Source organism: Emys orbicularis, chromosome 4, assembly GCF_028017835.1.
Source record: "Emys orbicularis isolate rEmyOrb1 chromosome 4, rEmyOrb1.hap1, whole genome shotgun sequence".
Classification (NCBI taxonomy): Eukaryota; Metazoa; Chordata; order Testudines; family Emydidae; genus Emys; species Emys orbicularis.
In genome coordinates this window covers 91,097,438-91,124,148 of record NC_088686.1, presented here as the reverse complement: position 1 = coordinate 91,124,148, position 26,711 = coordinate 91,097,438, and the positions used below count along the sequence as shown (strand labels likewise).

At 42.7% G+C, this 26,711-nt stretch overlaps 2 protein-coding genes across 2 annotated transcripts in view; one reads left to right on the top strand and one right to left on the bottom strand.

Annotated features, from left to right (window-relative positions):
- Positions 1 to 26,711, bottom strand: part of ANO3 (anoctamin 3) — a 159,945-nt gene that overhangs the window by 38,645 nt on the left and 94,589 nt on the right. The window contains exon 13 of the mRNA XM_065402303.1: positions 26,230 to 26,290. Within this exon, the coding sequence (XP_065258375.1) occupies positions 26,230 to 26,290 (61 nt within the window). The remainder of the gene's footprint in view (positions 1 to 26,229; positions 26,291 to 26,711) is intronic.
- Positions 16,153 to 23,417, top strand: MUC15 (mucin 15, cell surface associated). The gene is made up of 3 exons (XM_065402500.1): positions 16,153 to 16,879; positions 19,002 to 19,157; positions 23,260 to 23,417. The coding sequence occupies exons 1-3, from the start codon at positions 16,153 to 16,155 to the stop codon at positions 23,415 to 23,417; spliced, it is 1,041 nt and encodes a 346-aa protein (XP_065258572.1).

The following is a 26,711-nucleotide window of genomic DNA, read 5'->3' as shown; positions in this document are numbered from 1 at the left end:
GAAGGGGAGAGTGTGCACAAGAACCATTACCCCATTCATACCATTAAAGGGCTTGTCAGTATTGCAATTCCATGCTACAGAGAACGTAAGAAGTGATTTCTCCATGTGCCCAAGGGGAATGGGACCAGTGCACAAGTCAAGTAGGCTGAACTCCATAAAACAGGCACCCATGCACAACCTTGGGTGGCTTCCCCAGAATTCCCTTTGGAGCAGTATCACTCTGCATTGTTTCAACATGTGGCTAAGCCTAAAAAGCACAAAAAAGGCCTGGGTTTATTCAGTGCCACTGTTTTCAAAACTAATATTGTTAGGCATCTAAATCCATTTTAACCACCAAAGTAAGTGGAGTAATTTTCAGAGGTACAGTATTGAACAGCAAAACCACACTGATGTTTTGCCTTTCTCCTGGTTTCTGCCTTATAAATAAGAAACGCACTTTTATATCGCTGCCACCTTTCCAGCATTCATTGCTGCCCACCCTACAGCTCCCATTGTCCTTCTGGACTACAAGTACCAGAATGACAGATGTGGTGAAAATCTCGGGCGAGAGAGGCAGACAATGGATGAGCAAAGTGGTTACAGCAATATGGCATGACAAAAGAATTCCTGAAGACTGGTGCAACTCTACCTTGGTCTCAATACATAAGAAGAGCAGCATCCATGAATATGGAACTATTGAGGGATAACGTTAGTGCAACATGAAATGAAGATACTCAAACACATCTTGGATGCTAAAATTAGGAGAATGGTGGAATCTTTCCTCCAACAAGAACAGTTTGGCTTTAGGAAAGGACAAAAAACCACAGATGCCATGTTTGCAATTCATCAAGAGATAGACAAATGGCTAAGGCACTAGCAGGACAGCTTCTATGCTTTTATAGACCTAGAAAAAGCATATGATAAATTGGACAGAAGAATGCTTACACTAGTGATGAGGAAATATGGAGAGTCTGAGGATTTAACTATCGTGAAATATACTATACAGGTCATTAAAACAATAATCAGAATGTGTTTTGGAACAAGTCCCTCTGAAGTGAAAGTCAGACTGCAACAGGGCTCGACCCTCAGTTCCACTGAATAAACCCAGGCCTTTTTTGTGCTTTTTAGGCTTAGCCACATGTGGAAACAATGCAGAGTGATACTGCTCCAAAGGGAATTCTGGGGAAGCCACCCAAGGTTGTGCATGGGTGCCTGTTTTATCATATTGATGGATTATGTCAGCAGGAAGATCCCAACAGGAAAAGGTGAGAAGCTGCTATATGCAGATGACATAGAAATAAAGGCATTCTCAAAAGAAGACCTAAACGCCAGCTAAGCTGGCATGGGTTGAGCATGACTAAAACTGAGGTCATGCGGGTCAGTAGAGATGCCACAGGGAAACGGGATGTAGAGATTAATGGAGCACATGACTGAACAGTTCAAGTACCTTGGTGACTGGGTTATGGAAGATGGCAAGTGTGAACATGACATACAGTCCAGACTGGGGTATGGTGGAAGAGTGTGGACTAACATCTTAGGGGTTGCATATGACAAGTGTATGTCACGGAGACTGAAAGCCAAGCTGTACAGAACAATGGGACACCCCACAATGCTGTACAGTGCAGAAGCATGGGTAGTAAAGAGACAGTAGATTCAGGGCCAACAGGTGTTTGAGATGAGATGTCTGCGTGCAATCAAAAGAGTGCATAAAGAGATAGATTTTAAAATGAAGCATTAGAATGGAAATCGAAGTGTGATGTGGCTGACAAAATCTAGGAAATGCAACTTTGCTGGTTCAGTCACATACAGAGGTTGAATGAAAAGGACCTGGTGAGGATAGCATGGCAGGAGCGGGTGGTAGGAAAGAGACTCCAAGAAAAGTCAAGGAAGCGATGGATGGATTGCATCAAAGGAGATGGTAAACAGGTGGACCTTATTGCTTCCTCGGTCAGAAGATGATGGTGGATGCTTTCATGACAACCTGACCTCAGATGATGAGACAAGGAGAGGAGGAGGAAGAAAAACTACAAGTGCCAGAAGGCACTGCTTGCTTGAGTTGGCTTCATGTGTTACACATAATGTAGGCACAGGCCTACCTATTACTCACTCTGGGAGGTGTGGATGGCTTTCAGTCTGTCAGTGATCCAACTGATGATTAATCAAAGCCTTTTTAAAAGTGTCTTGCACAATGCTTAATTACTCACAACAGAAAAAGGATGGTGGCTATAGGTATTTGAGCAGGAAAGGTTGATTGTGTAGAGAGGCTAGTGATTCTATTTTAATATGACTTTACATGTACTAAAAGATTTTCATTTTTAAAGGGGGAAAAATGGGCAATGACTCATCTTGAGAGCTGTGTTCTGAAATGGGACACTGGAAAATGGGGAAAGAAGATTCCAATGTTATCATTTTTTAAAATAAGTGTTGAATCTTTTGTGAAAAAAACATCAGTCTACACAGACTAGGAACTCAGAGTTCAAGTCCCTAAAAGTCATAGTGGATGGTATTTTCAAAATGGCCTAAGTAACTTAAAAACTTAATTTCCATTGGCTTGCAACTGGATTTGGGCTCCAAGACACTTGGGCCCTTTGAAAATTGCACCCAATGACTTATTTCAGTAACCCTATGAATAGCAGGCAGAACCCTGGTGTGGTAAAGCCAAGCAATAAAAACCAACACTACAAGTTGGTTGTTACATTTTGTGTGTGTGTGTGTGTCTGTTTATGTTAAAGTTATTAACACACTTCCTTTAAAATAAAATTAAGAGACTGTGCATGTTACATAACATTTCCTTTCTGAGCCTCAATTTGGTTGATAATGTTAGAATCCAGTGAAATAAACATTTGGGGTCAGATTCTGCCACCGTTGCTCACACTGCGGAGAATTTCACTATACACGTAGCACACCTGGATTTCACCTCACTCTGACTAAAAGATGCCTATCCTGTCCCTGGATTACTAATACACCTCTACAGGAGTTCTTCCACTTCTCCACTGGGTTGAGCACTTCATATGTGTGTGTGTGTGTGAGAGAGAGAGAGAGAGAGACAGACAGACAGACAGACAACCACCCACCCACCCTCATACAGACACACAACTTCTTTTAGGGACTATATCCCCCCGGCAACACCTCTTTCTACCACAGCCTGTTTCCTAACATGTTTCCTTACATGAAAGGCTCTGTAGAGTACCGGAGAGTCTGTAGACCACAGTGTGAGAACCACTGCATTACTGGATTACATACTTTCCAGCTGTCAATATAAAATAAGTTTTCTTCCTATAAAGTGGGTTTCTCCTATCACCTGAATGATTGGTGATACACTACAGCTCCCATTATCAGTTGATTAGCAATGAACCAAAAGAACTACTAAGTCTATTAGTTGGTTAATTTTATCTCTGGTATAACTCCACTGAACATAAGAATGGCCACACTGGGTCAGACCAATGGTCCATCTAGCCCAGTATCCTGTCTTCCGACAGTGGTCAATGCCAAATGCTTCAGAGGGAACAAACAGAACAGGGCAATTATTGAGTGATCCATCCACGGTCGTTTAGTCCCAGCTTCTAGCAGTCAGAGGCTTAGGGACGCACAGAGCATGGGGCTGCATCCCTGACCACCTTGGCTAATAGAAACATGGCATCTGTGGTTCCTTGTCTTTTCCTAAAGCCAAGCTGTTCTTGTTTGAGAAAAGGTTCCACTGTTCTCCTAATCTCAGCATTCCCTCCATGAATTTATTTAATTTTTTTTTCAACCCAGATTTACTTTTGGCCTTCACAGCATCCCCTGGCAACAAGTTCTACAGGTTGACTGTGCATTGTGTGAAGAAGTACTTCCTCTTGTTTATTGTTCCTTATGTTTGCTTGTTATGCATAAATACTTCTGTATGCTGCCTATTAATTTCATTGGGTGACCCTGGTTCATGTGTTATGTGAAGGGATAAATAAGCCTTATTTATTCACTTTCTCTACACCGTTCATGATTTTATAGACCTCAAGATGGAAGACTTCAAGACTGAAGTTACACCAGCAATTAATTGGGCCCATTACTAACCTGTCATATGTAACTTGTGTGACAAAGTTCCTCCTCTATCTTGGTGGGTCCTGCGCTTATTGGCGGATTTTCTTGCCTCAGAGATTCACCATGTGGGTTGGGGAACAGCCCAGAGACCTTCCCCTCTGGAAGAACCCACAGTCCAGGTCAATTGGGAGGGTTTGGGGGGAACCCGGGCTCGCCCTCTACTCCGGGTTCCAGCCCAGGGCCCTGTGGGCTGCAGCTGTCTATAGTGCCTCCTGTAACAGCTGCATGACAGCCACAACTCCCTGGGCTACTTCCCCATGGCCTCCTCCAAACACCTTCCTTATTCTCACCACAGGACCTTCCTCCTGGTGTCTGATAAAGCTTGTGCTCCTCAGTCCTCCAGCAGCACACCCTCTCACTCTCAGCTCCTTGCACCTCTTGCTCCCAGCTCCTCACACTCACACCACAAACTGAAGTGAGCGCCTTTTAAAACCCAGGTGCCCTGATTAGCCTGCCTTAATTGCTTCTAGCAGCTTCTTCTTAATTGGCTCCAGGTGTCCTAATTAGCCTGCCTGCCTTAACTGGTTCTAGCAGGTTCCTGATTACTCTAGTGCAGCCCCTGCTCTGGTCACTCAGGGAACAGAAAACTACTCATCCAGTGACTAGTATATTTGCCCTCTACCAGACTCCTGTACCCCACTGGTCTGGGTCTGTCACATATCCCTCTCCCCTGCACAACGCCAAGGGGTTGGGCAGCTTGGGACGCCAGACAGTGCACACGTGACAAGCCATCGGCATTGCCATGACGGCTCCCTGCTCTGTGTTGCACACGGAACTGGAAAGGTTGGAGGGATAAGAACCATCTGTCAAGTATCAGAGGGGTAGCCGTGTTAGTCTGAATCTGTAAAAAGCATCTGAAGAAGTGAGGTTCTTACCCACGAAAGCTTATGCTCCCAATATTTCTGTTAGTCTTAAAGGTGCCACAGGACCCTCTGTTGCTTTTTAAAGAACCATCTGGTCACCCTTGTGTTCTTCTCCTTGTTCCGCTGCATCCACTGAAGAGGGGCATGGTCGGTCACGAGGACAAATCTGTGCCTGAGCAGGTAATAGCGCAATGTTTCCATGGCCCATTTTACAGCGAGGCATTCTCTCTCCACCACTGCATATTTTTGTTCCCTTGGAAGGAGTTTCCGACTGAGGTATAGAATTGGGTGTTCCTCCTCCCCGACCATCTGTGATAGAACGGCCCCCAACCCTACTTCCGGTGCATCCGTCTGCAGGATAAACTCTTTGGTGAAATCAGGGGCTATCAGTATGGGGTTACTGCAGAGGGCAGTCCGTAGGTCTGTGAATGCTTCCTCTGCTGCGTCAGACCATCTCACCAGATCAGGTCCACGGGCTTTCACTAGGTCTGTCAGGGGGCTTGCCCTTATGGCAAAGTGGGGGATAAATCGTCGGTAATACCCCACCACGCCCGGACTTGTTTCTTGCGACTTGGTCGGGGCCAATTTTGGATGGCCTCTAACTTGTTCACTTGGGGTTTTACCAGACCTTTTCCCACAATGTAGCCAAGATATTTGGCCTCTGTAAACCCTACAGCGCACTTGGCAGGGTTTGCTGTAAGGCCAGCTCGCCTGAAGGTATCGAGGACTGCCTCCACCTTCTCCAGGTGGGTTTCCCAGTCTGGGGTATGAATGACCACATCGTCCAAGTAGGCAGCAGCATAACTGTTATGCGGGCGTAATAGCTTGTCCATGAGGCGCTGGAAGGTAGCTGGGGCCCCATGTAGTCCAAAAGGGAGGACAGTATATTGAAAAAGAACCTCTGGTGTAGAGAACGCAGTCTTTTCCTTTGCGTCTTCTGCAAGGGGAATCTGCCAGTACCCCTTTGTCAAGTCTAGGGTAGTCAAGTACCGGGCATTACCCAGACGGTCCACTAGCTCATCTATGCGAGGTATGGGGTACATGTCAAACTGGGATACTTCGTTTAGTCGCCGGAAGTCATTGCAAAATCTTGTGGTGCCATCAGGTTTGGGCACCAGCACGATTGGGCTGGACCACTGACTGTGGGATTCTTCAATGATCCCCAACTCCAGCATTTTTTTTACTTCTGCTTTTATTTCCTCCCTTTTTGCCACTGGCACCCGCTAGGGCCTCATTGTTACTCTGGCCCCAGGGTTCGTGACGATGTGGTGATATGTCTCGGTTGTTCGACCCGGTTTTGTCGAGAACACATCTTGGTTCCGGAAGATCATCTCAGACACCTCATTCTTCTGGTTTGGTGTTAAATCAGGAGACACTCTCACCTGTTTGGAAGGCTTGTTTTCCTGGGTTAGGTCTTTTTGGACCGTTGTGCATGCCTCTTGTGCATGCCAGGGTTTCAGAAGGTTAACGTGATAAATCTGTTCTTGTTTTCTGCGTCCTGGCTGCCGCACCTTGTAGGTTACTTCCCCCACGGGTTCAACCACCTCATAGGGCCCCTGCCATTGGACCAGAAGCTTGCTTTCTGCCGTGGGTACCAACACCAGAACCCGATCCCCTGGTTGGAAATGTCGCACTTTTGCCTGGCGATTGTAATGGGTTCGCTGGGCCTCCTGTGCCTTCTCCAAATGTTCCCGTACAATAGGGGTAACCCGGGCTATCCGGTCTCGCATCTGCATTACATGCTCTATTATATTTCTCCCCTCATTCGGTTCCTCTTCCCAGATCTCTTTGGCGATATCTAGTATGCCACGGGGGTGACGTCCATATAATAACTCGAAGGGGGAAAACCCAGTTGAGGCCTGAGGTACCTCCTGGATAGCGAACATAAGGTAGGGTAGTAGGGTGTCCCAATCCTTCCCGTCCTGACTTACCACCTTCCTCATCATAGCCTTGAGGGTTCGGTTAAACCTTTCTACCAACCCATCAGTCTGCGGATGGTAGACCGAAGTTCTCAGGGTATGTATATGGAGCAGCGTACAGAGGTCCTTCATTAGCTTCGACATAAATGGGGTTCCTTGGTCGGTTAATATCTCCTTCGGTAGCCCCATTCTGGCAAAGATCCCCACCAGCTCTTTGGCTATAGTTTTAGAGGCCGTGTTCCGCAGGGGGACGGCTTCTGGGTGGCGAGTAGCATAGTCCAAAACAACAAGTATGTATTGGTGGCCCCGAGCCGTCTTCTCCAGGGGTCCCACTAGGTCCATGGCTATTCGCTCGAAGGGGACCTCTATGATGGGAAGGGGTACTAAAGGTGCCCTCAAGTGGGGACGGGGACTGTGCAGCTGACACTCCGGGCAGGAGGCACAGTACCTCCGCACTTCTTCATGTACTCCGGGCCAGAAGAACCGTCGTAGGACTCGTGCCAGGGTCTTCTCTACCCCCAAATGCCCCCCAAAAAGATGACTATGAGCAAGACTTAATACAGCATTCTGGTGTTTTTGAGGTACTAGGATCTGCTGTACCTTCTGCCCCTGTACTGTTGCAACCCGGTATAAGAGATCCTTCTTCATTATGAAGTAGGGTCCTGGTCCCTGGGTTTTCCCTTCCACGGGGACCCCATCTATTTCAGTCACCTCCTTCCTAATGTTGTCATACCTTGGGTCTTCTGCCTGGTCCCGTCCAAAATTTCCTCTCCCGGGGCTAATCAGCCCAAGATCTAGGGGCCCAGTCTCTGTTGCCTCTACTGGTTCAGAAGCATTAGGGTGGGGGTCAGACTCAGGTGCTTCTCCCTCCTGCGTGGCCTCCTTTTCAGCTGCGCGGGTCCGCCTACCTACGAGAGTGACCCTCTGGCTTTGGGTCAGTATTCGGGTTCCCAAGGCCTTAGCTGCCCTTCTTTCCCTTTTTGTCTTTCTACCCTGTCTGGGAGCGGAGAACAAATCTGGGGATATTTCAGAGAAGATTGGGGATTGACAGTCTGCTGTGGATGCCTCACCAATTTTAGGGTCCCCATCTTTCTCCAATCCCCCTACCAGGAGTAAGTTTCCAAACCCTGGGAAGTCCCTCCCTATGAGCACCGGGTATGGGAGTTTAGGGACTACACCTGCTGCTACCTCAGTAGTGTTACCTTGGATCTCGATTTTTACTGGGATGGTGGGGTAGTAACTAACTGTCCCATGGACACGTTATCCCCGTACGTTTAGCCTGCAGCAGCTGACTACGCTTCACGAGCTTCCCTGAGATAAGCGTGATAGCACTCCCCGAATCAACCAGTGCCGTGGTCCCTACCCCATTTAGTTTCACTGGTCTGGTATACATATGTGGGGTTAGTGAGACCCCCACAAGGTGGATTAGGGAGCATGGATCTGCCCAGTTCCCCAGGTTACACTGCATAGGCTCCTCAGCATTGGGACACTGTGCAGCTATGTGTCCCCACTCCCCGCAGGCATAACATCTGTATGGAGCCCTAGGCATTCCCCGGTCTCTTGGTTTGGGCAGTCTAACATCACGATCCTCTTCTCTCTCAGTGCTCCGACTCTTTGTGGCCTCTGATGGGCCTTCAGCCTCTCTCTTTTTCCACCTGGGCCCTCCTGGTGGCCCAGTCACCCGCACTTTAGGGCTTGGTGCTGCTAGTTTAACCCGGGGTGCCTCTTCCTTAACTGGTCAGGTCAGCTCCCTCGCTGTCCTTCGCTTCTGTACCAGGGCGACAACCTCGTCATAGGTGGAGGGTTCGTTCTGGCTTACCCAGGCACGAAGGTCTGGTGGTAGTCCCCTCATGTATCGGTCGATGACCAGAACCACTAGTATCTCTTCCGGACTCCGGGACTCTGTTTGCAACCACTTTCATGCGAGATGGATGAGGTCATACAATTGGGACCGCGGGGTTTTGTCTTCCTGGTACCTCCAACCGTGATACTGCTGGGCCCGCACTGCTGTCCTTACCCCAGATCTGGCCAGGATCTCTGCTTTCAGCTTGGGGTAGTCTGCCGCAGCCTCTTCAGGCAGATCATGGCAGATCATGGTAGGCCTTCTAGGGCCTCCCCACACAGGAATGGGGCAAGGATGCCAGACCACTGATCTCGAGGCCAGGCCTCCCGTAGGGCTGTCCTCTCAAAGGCCAGAAGGTATGCCTCTACATCCTCCTCCCGTGTCATTTTCTGCAGCCAATGGCTGGCCCGTATGAGCCGCATCCCATCATGGCCTCGATTCAGCTCTGTAAGGGACTTCACCTGGTTTACCAGTTCCCGCAACATAGCTCGGTCTTGAGCAGCCTGGTCCATCATCAGGCGATTAGTCTCTTGCTGCAGCCGCACTGCCTCCTGTTGGGCGGCTGCCTGGACACGGGTAGCCTCCTGCTGGGCCACCGTAGCTTGTATCAGTGCCCGCACTACGTCATCCATTGTGGTGAAAAAAATAAACCCTCTCCCTTTTTTTTTTTTTTTTTAAATCACCCTCCTTCTTCCGCCGCGCTGTGCACCCCAAGATCCCACTCCTGACACCAGTAGGACAAACTCCTCCTCTATCTTGGTGGGTCCTGCGCTTATTGGCGGATTTTCTTGCCTCAGAGATTCACCATGTGGGTTGGGGAACAGCCCAGAGACCTTCCCCTCTGGAAGAACCCACAGTCCAGGTCAATTGGGAGGTTTGGGGGGAATCCGGGCCCGCCCTCTACTCCGGGTTCCAGCCCAGGGCCCTGTGGACTGCAGCTGTCTATAGTGCTCCCTGTAACAGCTGCATGACAGCTACAACTCCCTGGGCTATTTCCCCATGGCCTCCTCCAAACACCTTCCTTATTCTCACCACAGGACCTTCCTCCTGGTGTCTGATAACGCTTGTGCTCCTCAGTCCTCCAGCAGCACACCCTCTCACTCTCAGCTCCTTGCGCCTCTTGCTCCCAGCTCCTCACACTCGCACCACAAACTGAAGTGAGCTCCTTTTAAAACCCAGGTGCCCTGATTAGCCTGCCTTAATTGCTTCTAGCAGCTTCTTCTTAATTGGCTCCAGGTGTCCTAATTAGCCTGCCTGCCTTAACTGGTTCTAGCAGGTTCCTGATTACTCTAGTGCAGCCCCTTCTCTGGTCACTCAGGGAACAGAAAACTACTCATCCAGTGACCAGTATATTTGCCCTCTACCAGACTCCTGTACCCCACTGGTCTGGGTCTGTCACACTTGGTAATAATTTGCAGTTTTTAATGACTTTACACACTCCTAGAGAGTAAATTACTATGGCCTCTAGTTTCCCTCAGGCTACACGGGTATTTTAACCCCCACAATTGCTACCACCAGTCAATATCCCCTTTTCTTGTATGAAGTCAGTGTTTATTTTTTCTAGTGGCTATACAGCTTGATTATACCAAGTTGCCACTCTTCCCCTTCCCATTAGGGTGACCAGATGTCCCAATTTTATAGGGACAGTCTAGATATTTGAGGCTTTTTCTTATATAGGTGCCTATTACCCCCCACCTCCTGTCTTGATTTTTCACACTTTCTATCTGGTCACTCTACTTCCCATTGCACCTTTAGTCCCATTGCTGTGTGTGATTATTGCTCTTCCCCTTCCACCTTTTATGCTGTGTGGAAGAAGGAATTGCAGGTATTTACATAACTCATTTCAGTGAGGTATAGAAGTTAATGTATTTCTCATCATGAACTGATGCTTCAATACAGAGGTGAAACAACATGAAAACCACAGGTATGGGAAACCAGAAATGAATGTGAACGAGTCTCATAGCCACAATGAAGGGACAATAACAGGGCAAGAAAGATTTGAAAGTGGAGGTTCTGTGTCCCTCATATCTACTTAGTGGCTATTCCCATGCCCTAAGATAAGTATTTTCATTAGCAGTAGAATCTTCAAACGAACAAAACAGTTGGTTTTTAAAAGAAATCTCATCACATTCACAGGCAATCAAAATGCACTACCTAGGCACTATAATTACTTGTGTGAACTACATGTAGTTTACTTCCATGTGTAATAATAAATCTATTGCCTAAGATTAGTTACAACTTGCTCTCAACAAGCTAGAAATACTTCCTGATATATAAAAGTAGATTACAGTTACTCCATGTGTACGCCATTCAGTTGGGCTATTAAGGCTTGAGCAGCCCCCAACCAATTTCCACTGCTGCAGCTCTACCAGTTGTTGCAGTGATGAGAGTGCTAATGTAGGTAGGCTGATGGTGTTTTAACTGATCTTGTCACCTAACCCTGTTCAGAACACCTCTAAATGATATAGTAGGTAAAATAGTAGCAAGCTGTTAGAGACTTGTCTAAAGTAGAGCTCCCAATGTTGCTATTGCAGGTAGGTATGGGGTTAAATTAAAATTAGGTCCCGAATCTGCAATTAACACTGTTTGGACTAACCCATGCACCTGTGAGGAGCCACACTGGCTTCAGGAGGGTTCCATATGGGTGCAGGAGTGTCTGCCTGGGGCTTACATCTAGTGCAAATAAGAGCTATCACTAATATACAAATAATGACACTGGAGAAAGGCATGAAATAGTAGTTGCACATGATTCTTTCAAAAATTTCAAGTGGAAACAAAAGCACCATGGTATTCCACTCATGGAGTTATTCAGACATTACTGGAACACCTCTGCATCCCTCTCCAACACATACCAGTCTAGAATAAATAAAAAATATAATTACAGTAGCAAGTAGTACTGACTACTTCAGTATGTAAAAAATTAAACTGCGCATGTTTGCCTTCCCCCAACCCCCTTTGCTCTAAATCTACCCCCAAGATTATATATAGCATGTAAAGAAGGGCCTGACATGCAAGATTCAGATCTGAATCTGATTATTATTTCTCCCAACAATCTGGGTTTATGGTTTGATTTACCAAATTTGGATCTAAATCTGCATTTCAAATCCCTTCAAATTAGGAGGGTAATTGGACCCAGGGGCTTGGGCTAATGCATAACAGCATGTACATATATATATATATAGTAGAAAGTTGATGTATATTAAGAATATGCCATAGTATAATTAACTTTTGCTTATTCATCTTCTACAAACATTTCTCTTCTAACCCTAAAAATGGCCATATTGGGTCTAGCCCCATATCCTCTCCTCTGACAGTGGCCAATGCCAGGTGCTTCAGAGGGAATAACCAGAACAGGTAATCATCAAGTGATTTATCCCCTGTCGCCTATTTCCAGCTTCTGGTAAACAGAGGCTAGGGACACCATCCCTGCCCATCCTGGCTAATAGCTATTGATGGACCTATCCTCCATGAATTTATCTAGTTCTTTTTTGAACCCTGTTACAGTCTTGGCCTTCACAACATCCTCTGGCAAGGAGTTCCATCGGTTGATTATTTCAGTTTGGAATACATGTACAGTAAAAAAGTGTGTCTCAACAGAAAACTACTTTATTAAAATGGCTGCTGTCTAATTAAGAGAAGACCAATACCCCATATAGTTTATAGAAATTTGATACCCTTGTCCAAACATCAATGTAAAGATTTTGTAATCTTCACAGAATCAATGGGCACTTGTCTTCCCACTTTACAATGAAACCTGTAATTTCTGTAATGGTAGCTCTTAACAAAGACAACTGAGAAGCAGGTCAGTCTGGTTCTCAGGTGTTCTATTACACACAGGGAAATACGGCCCCACCTAGTTAAGTTTCTACAGTGCATTCCTGATGAGCATGACAGCTGCATTTACAGTACCTGTGTTCTACTGTGTTCACTAAACTAATTGCACTCTGTGCCACAGAAGTATTTCAAACCTACCTGCATATACTGTAGAGCTAAAAGGTAAGTGCATTTTTATTAATGAATTTGGCTAAGTAATCACAGCAGCATTGATTTTTTGGACAAGATATTTGGGTGAATGTAGGGACTGGGTAACCAAACTCATAGCAAAACTACCCCATAAGGAAAACATTAAAAGACAAATTAACTTGGGCCAGTAATTCCAAGATTTAACAGCAAAGGTAGGCAGAGATGTAAGAACCATAAAGAGAAGATGAAAATATTTCACTGTAATTCAAAGTTTGCTGATAATTGCTTTTCCTGCACTTTTAAGAAGTGATTTTAGCAAGTAAGTTTAGGATTTGCTCTTAATGAACTAAGTCTAGGAATCGACAGCCTGAGTCTGTCTACCTGGGCTGGGAGGCATGGTTGCATCTGCAGTGTAGACATACTCTAGGAGTTTTGCCATTGACTTCTATGAGGCCAGGATTTCACTGTGTGTATGCACATATATGAATGTAGAGGAGGAGCCATATACAGTAGGAATACTGCCAAAAAAGATCAATAAAATAAAGTCAGTGCTTTAAGTATCATTAACCACAGAGTGACATGGATTTTCACTAGCCTTTCTCCTGGGTATTCAGTTTTAAGCAAAATAAAACTAGTAAAAATATGTGATATTGTTCAAAATTGTACTCAAGTCCAAAGTGACAAGCTACCAATGTCAAATGGTTTGTTTAGGGATCTGTATGTGGTTCCATCTATATGCCCTGATCCTGCAATGAGATGCCTGCAGATGGACCCCTGTGCCTGACTTTAGTAGGGCTCCACACTAAGACAGGGCATGCACACGTGTCATTGAAGGATTGGGGCCATAATGAGGGAAGAGTCTAAGTCAGAGAGTTTGATTCAAATATCATTTACACGGCTTTGTCCTTAGTGTGATTTCAGTGTAGTTACTTACAGGTGCCAGCAAGATCAGAATCATCATATCAGATCATTTCTCCTTTGAAAAGATATTTTACAATTAGTGGCTCAAGCTAACTGGAAAATTCTTTAGATTCTGGCTAATCTTCTGTTCATCAGATTTTGGCTAGTCCAAGGTGCTGGAGCTGCAATATTTGCAGTTGTCCTATAATACCACTGTTTGCATATTAAGCTCTAAGGGCAACAGGTGGTTTTCTAGGGCTGTAGGGTTGTTTCTGATCTGAATCTTAATGCTACACTAATAAAAGACCAGTTAATTATTAGATACCAAGGGTTTCCAAGAAATACAACCTAAATATAGCCTTAGAACTACTGTAAAAAAATCTTTGTGGCAAGGCGTTTTCTCCCTTTTTGTCCCCGAGGAAAAAAATTACAGGATTAAGGAAATCATGAAAACCACATTGTTCAGTTAGGATGCTGACTCTTTAGCATTAGGAGACAGAAACGAAAGGTGCAGTTAAAGTGAACTGTTAGTAATTTCCCTTGGTAGTTTCAAATTACAGTCAAGGTGAAATAAGACATATGACAAAACTCACTTTGTTCAGTAATGACATGGCTACTGATACAAGGAAAAAGAGGGGTCATGCCAGTGAGCTAAAACAATGGTACTTTCAAGATGAAAGCAAATATTTGAAAGCTTAGTAAAAGCTCATTTAAAGTTTTGTTTGCTATACTTTTCTGTAATTATTACTCCGATTAGAAAAACGTCCCTGTACCCAGGTATAATGAAAACAAAGCAACTTTCATTAATATAATTGTGAGAGTTGGCTGTTCAGTTACAGATTTGAGACTCCAGACACAAAGATTAGCTCTAAGCAGAAAGCTGCAATACTTATTTCTGTAAAATAATAATAATAAACATAAAGTTTTTAATCTTTTATTTTTAGCTGAATAAGTAAGGAATATTAATCCCACCTGGCAGATGACCACCCTATATTGGGAGACTGATCAATTTACCAACATGGAAACAATATTTATAAACAGATTGCTGAAAGCTGAATCCCACAAATACATACAGATTCCAGTCCTGGGCACTACATCTTGTACCCACTGAAGTCAATGGGAGTTCAGTCACTGACTGCAATGGGAGCAGGATCAGACCTAATGTCAGGTTCATTGACTAATAGCTGAAACTGAACCATATCATCTGTCAAATGACAGAAATCTCTGTAGGGAGGGTGTCACAGAGACAAGCTGGCTTACTTCAGTAGCTACTGTTAGAGTCCATAGCTATACTCATCCCTCTCCCCGGCTGTGCTGTGCAGAGAGGAGCAAAGCTGTGGAAAAACCCATAGTTAGATTTATAAAGGTGAAAGGAAAACGGGCCAGACAGTGGAGCTGAAGGGTGAAAGGGAAAGGAGCCAGGTCACTGCCTCTAGGCAGCATGTCTCCTTCCTACAGGCAACAAAACATGCATAAGAATAGTGGGTTAATTAACGCTATTGAAAGTAGTGCTAACCTTCACATTTTAGTCTGTGATCTTTGGGAAGTAATGATAGCATGACCTCAAGCTGTCACTACTCTGGAAAGCTAGATAAGCATATGGCAATATGTCTCAAGAGATTGGGGATCAGGATTCTTGCTGATCCTTGGTTGAACATTTGCAAATCAGGGCAGACTGCACTGCTTTGGTGTTGATGTTTGGTTCTGAAGCAGAAATGCAGCTCCGCTAATTCCATGGGCTGGCTTAGCTGCTGAACTGTCATTAATCTCCTGGCAGCAGCTGTATTCCTGTGATGGTCTCCCCTCGCGGTCACAAAACATGTAAGGGAAATCATGAACTTCAAAGGCTAATCGCAACAACAACTATACCACTTTGCATGGGAACACACTCTTTTACTTAGCTCTTCAGCCTTGCCACACCCCTATTACTCTCATATTGCTGGGTGCTACCCTGTGACCAGAAAGCATCAGTTGCTGAAAGCATGCCCTTTTAGGCATGGGTCTTGGTGCAAGGGGTTCTTGGTTACATGTAATAGCAAGTTGTTACAGACTGTGAGCTGTAGAATGGAGGGGAGTATACAGCTTTGCCTATGGAAGCATGCAAAAAGCTTTGTTGAGGAACAGTAATGCTTTGAGAGAATATTATTGCTATCCAGGAGTGTTAAGTTCTCAACATGAAAACCTTCAGATATGTCTACATTGCAATTAAACATCCACAGCTGGCCCGTGTTAGCTGAGTTGGGGTCATGGGACTCAGACTGTAAAACTGTTGTGCTGATGTTTGCACTTGGGCTACAGCCCAGGCTCTGGGACCTTCCCCTGTCACAAAGCCCTGGGTCTGAGTGTCTAAACCACAATTTTACAGCCCCCTCAGCCCAAGCCTGACTCAGCTGACACAGGCCAGCCAGAGTTGTTTAACTGCAGTGTAGACATACCTTTAGGAACCTCCATGACTTCACTTCTCTAGTATCAAGCCACTTGTAAGTTTTCATCAACATGTCTGGGTCTTCATTGTCCAGCTCTCAGTTTCACATCATAAATTAAATTACAAAACTTTTCACTTCTTTCAGGCTCTCTACATAAAGAAACAAACCACAAAGTCAATACCATGCTGCCTTCCAGTGGAATTCTTTTTATTTTACTGCCGGTTAGTTTATGGTGGACCAGAAGCAATGGTTACAGTACTACAGTCAGAACAAACACTGACAATAGTTCAACTACAGATATGACTTCACCTACACACCAAGGAACTTCACATCAGCTAGATCTTACTGGAACTAACGGAATAACTACTCCTGCTATAAGCCATGTTACCCCAACAACGGCCAATAAAAATGCAACAACAAAAAGTACAGTAATAGAGATTAACACTCAAAGTAACAGTGTATCTCAGAGATCCACTAATGGCACAGGGTTATTTTCGACTTCACATGTGGATAAGGGTTCAACAGATGGCACAAATACCCCTGCCAAAAATGTCAACAGAATCTCACCATCTTCAACAATATCCATAACCATGAGCGACTTGTCCACAGCGACTGAAAGCAACATGCCTACAAATGCTGGTGTATCATCGAAAACGGAAGCCAAAAACTTCACTTCAGTCACCTATAAGACCAGTTCTACTGCAGCAATCTCCACCAAAGACTCTCTAAAGAGCTCCACAGAAGTCTCATTCATGAACAGTCCATCAAATACACTGACCACATTATCCACACACCAGAGTGGCAGTGTCACAACAGACTTCAAAACAATTTCACAGACTACAAAAAACGTACACCAGAATTTCACCAACCATTCTATAGTCCCATCAAATCCGAAAGAACCCAACAAAGGTAAAGGTTTCATTACAGTAAAAAAAGTTTAATGATGCTGAACACTAAAATGTTTACATTGTCTGGGAAGCTGAAAAGATGTGTGAACTGCTTCAGATAAAACTAGACCTCACCTGAAAGTTTTTTGAAATTAAAAACATTTAGGTAACTTTTACCAAATATAATGTTCACACCTTTCTGCATTTCTGGGGTTTAGCTGAACCACAGGCAGAAATATTTTTTATTTATTTCAATTTCAACAGGAAGTCAAAGATCCTGGGCTGTCATGCAGCTACTTTGAATTGCATTGCCAGATTTCATCTGGTATTTAGCAGCAGCGTTGAGGACACCATTTAGTGGTGGAGGGCTAGAATGAAATAACAAAGTTTGTATTATTTGTATTACAGTAAAACCTAGATCTCCTACCAAGATCATAGCCAGACTGTGGTAATGATTGCCTATATACATAGTAATAAATATTCTCAGCCCCAAACTCCTTACAATCTAAATAAACAAAACTAGAGAAGGGTAGGAGAAAGGAAAACACTATTATCTCCATTTTACAAATAGGGAACTGAGGCACAGAGAGATTAATAGTAACATTTTCTAGTGGTTTCGGAGCTTAAGATCCACTGAAAGTCTCTTAGGTACTTTTGAAAATGATACGCTGAGTTACCTGTCCAAGGTCACATAGGAAGTCAGTGGCAGATACATGAATTAATCTGAGGTCTCCTGAAACCCCAGGCCAGTTTAACCAGAGAACTATGGTATTTGTGAACCGGCATATTGAAAAAATTCTTGTTTCCGAACTATATTGGTATATAGATACTATAATGGGACTATTCCCAGCAGACTGCTTCAGTGAGAGTACCATTCAAATTGGATCTATTTATATGGAATTGTCCACTGAAAATTATTGAAAATGTTTTATCTGTTGCATCAGTCTGGAGTAGCCCCAACTCACTGAATTTCTGAGTTTTGCTTTATATTAAATTCTGCTTATTTATCTATTTATTCGCATAGGAAATGTAATGCAGCTCTGCTTGGGCTTGGTGAATGTGCAAACTTTCTCTCCCTACCCCTTCAACTTCTGCATATATGAAATAGATCTGTACAGTCCCCATGCTCAAAGCATTTAAAGCAACAAATTAATCATTTCTTAAGCATGAAGGACACAGAGTGCAAAACACTTTTGTGACTAAAGCCTTCAATTTATAAATAATGCCCAAATGGATTGCCTACCTTGTATTTTATTACTATCAATTTGGTTAAGCCTGGGGAAATAATACAGCATAAAACCAAAAATAGCATTTCTCTATTCTGCTCTTTCAGATTGGGGCTTCAGTGATCGAGAAAGGAAGATTAGAAGACATAGTATTTTTATACCATTAATTTGCCTGCAGGCTTTTAGCATTGGACAGAAATGCTTTTCCAACATATACAGTACAGTCTACACTAAGAACTGGAGGCTATCTTCATGCTTTCAAGCTTCTCTCTATAGCTCTAATAATTACAATGTATCAGGACTTTTTGCCTAAAGTGACTCTGAAAGAGGGCATTCAAAGAAGATGTGAAAATTCAAAGAAAAGTTTTATAAAACCCAAGAAAAATGTTGGGGAGAAAAAAAATATTTTTCTACCTGAAAAACTAAAAATGTTACAGCCAATGCTTTCTATGTTTCTGATTTTGGATGTCCAACAAAGTGTCTGAAAAATTGGGCACTCTAAAACAGAGGCACCTAAGATCACAGGCTAGCTTTATAGTCTGGTCTAAATACTTACAATTGTTATATTAAAGAGATTTTATCAGAGGACAGTGCAAGGCCTTGTGGTTAGAGCAGGTGGCTGGGAACCACAACTCGTGGGTTCTATTCACAGCTGTTGGTCAAATACTTGCTTGACTGGGAAAAACTATACGAAAACATTTTTGTGCCACAGTTTTCCCATTTGTAAATAAGAGAGAGTCATACTTCCTTGCTTCACAGGATTGTTGAGGGGATGACTTAACTATTGTCTGTAAAGTGAAATATGTCAGAGTGGGCCAGATTCTCAACTTGTGTAAAATGTCAGCTGAGGATCTGGCCCTATAGATTTATTATACATTTTCATTAGAATAATTTCTTTATCCTTTTTCCCCCTCCCAGAGAATCGCCACAGTGCAGGAGTAGTGCTTGGTGCGACTGTAGGAGCCATTCTAGGATCTGCATTAATTGGTCTGATTGGGTACTTTATATGTGGGAAGAGAAAGTCTGGCTCATTTTCCCATCAGCGACTTTATGATGACACAAGGAGTGAACCAGGTAAAGAATATCACAAATGTTCCCGGAGTAGAAGGACTTTTCTATTCTGCACAGAACTCTTGAGGTGAATTTTTTGCCCCACTGAAGTCAATGGAGCTAGGATTTCACTGCTATTCTTTTTATTTAGATTGTACAAATCAGTTTGGCAAATGGTTTTAAAGTACATCCAGGGCTTCTCAGTATTCATAAACAGGGAGAGGGGATTTTTTAAAAATCTTTGGTAAATTTTGTATTGAGAGAAGAGTTTAGGGTATTTCTGCTTGGCACAGTTAATCCAGGTTAGTCTAGCCCAAGTGCAAGCATCCCACAGCAAAACCCTACCCGCTTTATTGTGTCCTCACTGTTCTGCAATAGCCTGGGTATGCCTGGAGACATATCCCATAGTTCTTTGGGCTGAGACACTGTAGAAGATGCTCTCTCAGTCAATTGTGGGAGGATTTGTCTGTCCTTCAGAGGGAATTGTGGGAAGGGCATTGGAGGACTATCAGCACTGGAATGATTTTGCCTTGGTCCTCACTGCAAAGTTGCTGGGTTCCAGTCCAAGTTAAAACAGAACTTGGACACTAACGCATACCACCATCTGGGTGCATAAAGCACCTCCAGCCCAATGTCATAGGTTTTTCTGTATGGATGGTAGGGAAGTTTGGCCTAAAATCCGGGTTTAACTGTACAGTGAAGATAGTCCCTTTAGACTTTGATACCATTTCATATATACAAAGTAGCTAAACGACATGCAACACCTGGGCCCTAGCTGAATAAGTTCATACTAACTGGAATTTGTACAACTACTGAGTTGACTGAACAGCAGTCATTGCCAATCAGTATCATTAAGCCAATGGGTTATCTGCAAACTCCCCCATAAATAAATCCAGGAGGATACCATTCATATGTTTTCAGAACTTCAGTACCCAAAAATATCCATGCTCACAAATTAACATGGGTTACACAGAATAATGTTGAGGTACCAAGGTAAAATTGTAATCAAAGAAGACATTAATAAGATATATCAACTACAATATCTGCTATAGAACACCACTAGCATAAAACACTGCAACACAATTAGGCCATGTCTGTATTTTGATTGTGCCATTTTTTTGTTTAAAAAACAGATTCTGTTAACACAATTTTTGATCCTGTAATTTGATCTGCACCCTTGTGGATAATGGAGCTGTGCATGACTGCAAAAGTCCTACCCGTTGGATCTGGTTGTGGTATTAGTACCAGGGTTTTGCCAGCACTGTCGCTAAAAGTGGCATAACTGTTAAAAGACTTTTGAAAATAATTGCAAATGGTGATCTGACTGCCTTGAGACTATCTACTTTTGAGAGTGGTTTGTAAAAAATCCTCATCATTAGCAAAACCCATGTTAGCTGGAATAACGATGAAAGTTTCCAAAGACGTGCACATTTGTATTTATGGTCTCAAGGTGTATATTGCAGACAAAGATTAAAAAACCCAAAACCAAACAAAAAAACCTCACAAAGCACAAGTAGGTATCAGTTACTGTACAAGTAGCTTTAAAGAAGAGAAATAAATCAACAGTCCAATTCAGCACTTTAATAGGCATTTTCTGTCTTTAGGTTTGCTTCTGTGACTGCTGCAGCTTTGAGACTGAAGGCAGAATTTCACTGTAGTGATCCATTTTATTGAGTTGCCTTGATTTTAAATGCTTGTATTTATTTTTGAAATGAGCCAGGCATACATATACCTCACAAGTTAAGAGTCTAGCACTCAACACATTAATCTGTTATGCTTTTCTGTCTAGTGTAGACTAAAGAGCTTTTTAATCTTCATTGCCTCACAGAATCAATAAAAACAACCACAAGACAACATTTCAGAACAGAGATATAAATTACTTATATCAAACATAGCCAAGCACATTTTCAGCAGTTTCTCTTATAGACAATAGATTAGTGTTTAATAAAATATGGCCTATGCATAATTATTAATGCATAGTAGCCAGTGATCCAACACCGCGAGAACATTTTTTCCATGTGTTGAAACATGTTGCACTCAGATTATTGTAGTTTTTATTTTTTGATTACAGTGCATACTTTTTTCTTAAACAGGAAGCTAATGTGTAATTTATCTAGAAATTTGTGCACACACACATATGCACATACCCACCGCTCTTTCCATAATTGTATATAAAAGAAAGAAATGAGTGTTCCCACATTCAAAATATGCAGGGGAAGTGAATAAAATTTCTTTTACTCTATTTTTAAAATCTCTCTCTCCCATGTAGGTGTACGTAAGAATGTAATTCTTAATGTGTTGAATCATAATTTGGAAAACAATGCCATTGTCCGGCTATAATGGAAGTAGGACAGGAGATACTGGATGTGGTTTAATTAAGCCTCAATTTTATTCTTAAATGCCTGGGAGTACCTGGCAGATATAAGTGTACAGTGCAGGTAATTCCATAATCAGTTAAATATATACCCGAGCAGCTTCTGCTGCTGGAGCCCACCATCCCCCCGCCCCCAAATGAGGGTTAAAGGGGGGGGGCTATAAAGGATAGGGGGTTGGTTCCCTGCCATACCAGTCTCAGGAGCCCTGAACTGCCTCCCCCCCCCATTTCTGCTCCTCTAAAGGATACCTTCTTTAAATCCTTTACCAATCCATTTTATTTCATCAATATACCCTTCCCTACAGAGTCCTTGCACTGGACATCTGCCCCACGTTTACATAATGAGTTGCAACATCATATCCAAACTCCTGTTTCATGTTCGCCCCAACGAAGGCCCCCAGAACTTACTGTGCATAAAGCAACCCTTCTCCCTCCCGCCCCACATATAGTTAATGTTGGCAAATCTGGCAGTGAAGGACACATTCCTTCCCAGACCCCTGAGAAAGGAGTGACCAGCACAATGCCCACAGCAGGTCCTGACAAAACCTGATATTTCACCACTTCCATGGGTAGGTGCTGATCCAGGTAAAAGAGGGCTTTTCCTGCACTGCATGAACCTATATAGTCTCCCCTCTCTTCTGGTCCCCTGGTGGGAGGATGGGTCAGGCTCCCCATGCTGAACTGGTCTGCCACTGCAGCAGAAAGTCACTCCCTGTCTCTCTAGCCCTTAAAGGGGCACTCACTTTTTCCAGCACACCAGACAACGGTCCCCACTGCTTCATGTGCAGAGAGGTCATTCATGCACAACTGTTCCATTATTATTAATATATATTTATATCACAGTAGCACCTGGAGACCCCAATCAAGACCATAGCCCCATTGTGCCTGGTGTTTGAGACATGCAACATTATTTTCTGTTGCAGATACTATGCTGGTTTATTGTATATGTCCTGTAAAAATGTTACTAGTAGGGCCATAATGAATTGTGCAGCCAAGTAGTGCACTTTGTAGGCACACAAATACATTATTAAAGATCCATGTAAGTGTTTATGATAGTGGATGGTTAAACACCGATCAGTTCTGGCAGAATTATGGACCTATATTGTACAATATACATTTTGGATACCAACTGTTTTACAAACACAGATCCACGAACGTTAAAAACAAAAATCCAGTGTAAAGTCACTTGCACTATTCATGTGCAGACATTTTCTGACATTTCCATGTTTACACTCAGATCTTCAAAAGAACAACATTTTGCTGTTTTGATCATCTTCTTAACAGTAAAGAAATATGGAAGAGATTGAATATACTATAGTTTATGGTATAGTTTGGATTCAATCTAGTCCCAGAGTACTTTGGATTATTCATCTTTGAGTGAAAAAAAAATTAACTGAAATGTTTTTAGTGAAACAGTGTTATTCTTTTTAATAGATGGTCTTGTTGCTAATACACCACGCAGGTAATTAGAATATTTAGGTTCTATTCCTGGCTCTTCTACAGACAACTTGTGTGGGCAAGCCACTGAGAACCCAATCCAAAGCCCTTTGAAGTCAATTTATTGACTTCAGTGGGCTTTGAATCAGGTCCTGAATCTTTCTCTGTCTCAGTTCCTCATCTGAAAAAAGGGGACAACAACTTTTTTCTACCTCAGGTGTTACAAGACTAAGTTTATTAATGTTGAGGCACTCAGACACTAAAGCGATAAGCACCACTGAAAAACCTATAAATAATCATGATGTATTTTTCCAGGTCTCCGATTAGATAATTCATCTCATGATGTGAGCTTTGGTGATTTGTCTTACTACAATCCCAGCACAACAAATGAGCCAGCAGCACAGAACAGCAGAGGAAGACCATATGATGGCATTCCAATGGGTGACATGACTTCATCTCAACCCCCAGCATAATGTCTGGGGGTAACGTCCACTGGCTTCAGATTACAAACTCGTTTGTGATCTATGTGCCTTGTTTTACATACATTGCTCCCACAGTATTTTGCAAGTTTATTTTCCCTGAAATAATCCTATGGCTATTAACATGAAAGGCTTTGGATAGCATATCTGAAATCACAAGATATATTAACACATGCCAGTCATACACTGCTGTGCCAGAGCACCACTGTCCCAGTTGATAATTAAACTAAATTCAATGCTCAATCTACTTCTGTGTTAAAAGGCACTATGCTATCTTTTAAAAAACAATATTAGTAAACTGCACAGAAACAGGAAAAATCCTGTTTGTTGCACCTGGGCAACTTCCTGTGGCTTCAGTCGAGGTTGCAAACATGTAATGGAGCAAATACAACCAGGATTCTAAGGAAAGTTTAGCACCAAGACAAAATAACCATAATGACTATCTTGATGAGAAGCAGCTTTCTTCAAATGTCATTTCCATCAGATCTGCGGCTCGGGGGATTTCCTCCTCACCTTGATATTTGCATCTTCCCGAGAGAAAAAGCTATAAGGCACTGGTTTTAATTACATTACTTACAGCTTGCAATTTGCCAGGCCAAAGTGAATTACTGTTTATCATGAAGAGAATTTGCTCACACTGATAGAGTTACAATTACTACAAAAAGGAGACCACAAGAATGAATAGTCAACACTTCCTCCTCCTCTGCACCAGTTGGTCTATTATCTGCATTGCAGGTTAGGATCTGTAGAAATGATGCAGCATATTTTGGGATGGGCTACGTGGAAGGAAGGAATTCTCTTTGGGTAAAAAATATAAAAAGAATCCAGAGAACCACAGACTAGTTTAAAATCTTGCTCATTCAGCAAGTCTAAAAATCATTGAGATATCCAAAATAATAGTATAATGTATCTGTTTATAGCTACCTAAGATGCCTAAAGACATAAGAAGGGCTTTATGAAGGTAAAATATTACTGGTAAAAACAACAGTAAGGGGCTTCATATTTGTGTGGGACATATGTTTATTGCTGTGGATCTTAATGTGTGTTATTAAGAGTGGACACTTTGGGCCCTGTCAGTGGAGCTACACCCACAAATATCAGCTGAGAACTTGGCCACGAGTGTGTTAAGTTCACAAAGAAAAAAGAAATAAGATGTTAAACTTCACTCATTTGCAACTGTGATAATCTAATGTAAGTGAATATAGATAAGTGTAAAAGTGAACCATGACTACAGCAAAACAAAATTAAAATCTCCATCACTGTGCTGGGTCTTCAAAGCACCCTGAAATGTCAGGGGTTTGACCATGAGGATAAATGGAATTTCCCTGGACTTTTTTTCTGGTATACCCTCTGCTTTAGAGAGTAGCACAGGGTTGATACAGGATCAAGGGCTGAAGAGCAATTGCTAGAGGGCCACTCAACCAGCTATCAGTGCTGTCTGTCTCAGAGAAAGCAGGGACTTTGCTTTAGGATTGGGGAGAAGCCAGAAAAGCTCAGAGGAGTATTTCATTATTCTGGACATTCATACTAAACAAAAAATTGACACAAGTAGCACCTGGGTGATAGCTAATAGCTGTATACATGTCTGCATATTGTGTGCAGAAGGACAAATCACATGGCCATGAATTTTTGGGGCTTTATATAATTAAATAATAATAGGAACCATTGTGTTGTGTGCTTACAACAGCAAGGTGGGGATGTAACAATGAATTGCCACAGCTGCAAGCATTACAAGTGCACACACCAGATGTTTTCATTGTTTTTGTCTCCTATTGATCACCCATTTTTTTTTGTATTTAATTAAGTGGTTTGCATATCTATTTTTGCCAGCAAGGACATCAAAACATGAGTGATGTTCAATCACACATTGTGGATTAACACTTTTGAAACTCCTTTTCCCCTTTGCACTTGCTGCAGCTGGGAGAGTGAGAAATGCCTGTTCATGTGTATTATATAAATACAGCATCTGTGTGGCATTTAACCTCACCACAATGGTACAGCATTGGTTTGAATAGTCAGTGCTCTGTGTGGACCAATGTTAAAGTCTCAGGGTACAAATATGCAGCACTTTCACAGGAAGAACTATCTCCCCATCTATCTCAGATATTTACAACATGCTAATCTTGTTATAATCTAGGTGTTGCCACTGACTTCCCATTGCAAACTTGTTATCGACTGCAATGAAAGATCACTGAATCAGACCCCTCAGTGTTGTAAAAACTGCATCTGCCTTCTTTTGAACAAAGAAATGTTATGCAATGGTAACTCCTGTTCAAGAGTCACCTCTGAGCATTTACTCTTTGTTTGATGCCTCCTGGTGTGGAGCATAATGTCACAGTGAATGCAGAGAGGCTCTCGAAGAACAGAATAATTACATGAAATCTTCCTGTAAATAGTTAACACAAAACCCTCTGACCTGCCTTTAACTCACTGTAATTAGCCTTCGCCTACAAGCTTTCAAATCTGTTAATCTTACAGTGCTCCACATTGGATTACACTGATTTTGGCCCCAAACCTTCACGTTACTCTGTGTGAGTGGACCCCCATGAGGCTCTGCACATGTGACATAGATTGCAGGATTAAAGGTTTTATTTTTCTACAGTCATTACGTTTTGAACATAAATTAGTAGTGGAGTATTTTTAATGTCCTACTAGTACAAAAATTGATTTGAAGAAAATAGGAAAATATAAATAAACATGGATACTACTTGCTTAACATTACATTAAACTTCAAATCCCTCTAAAACTAATAGTCATCTATGGAAGGAGAGGTGAACAGAACACTTAAGAAGGAAAATGGACTTACCCCATATTGCCATAAAAATAGCAAAGAAGACAGTGCCTCCATTATCAAACAAATGTGTAACCTAAGCAGAAAGTAAAACACATAATGCAAAATAAATAACAACAATACCACCTTACATTCATGTAGTATTTCCCCCGACACACACCCAAAAAAAAAAAAAAAAAATCCAAAAATGCTTTACAGGTTTTAGACCCCAAAATATAGGCATCCTAATAGGAAGCCCTAATCCCACATAAAGGTGCACACATCAGCATTTACATGCACAATTCCATTCATCCCCCACTATTCCCATTGCTAGTCCAGGCATGGATCACCTTTCACTGCAATTCCCACTCTGGCCTCAGTCATCTTTAATGTGTCCAAAATACTGTCTCAAAACTCAGGTTTCAGAGTAGCAGCCATGTTAGTCTGTATCCGCAAAAAGAACAGGAGTACTTGTGGCACCTTAGAGACTAACAAATTTATTAGAGCATAAGCTTTCG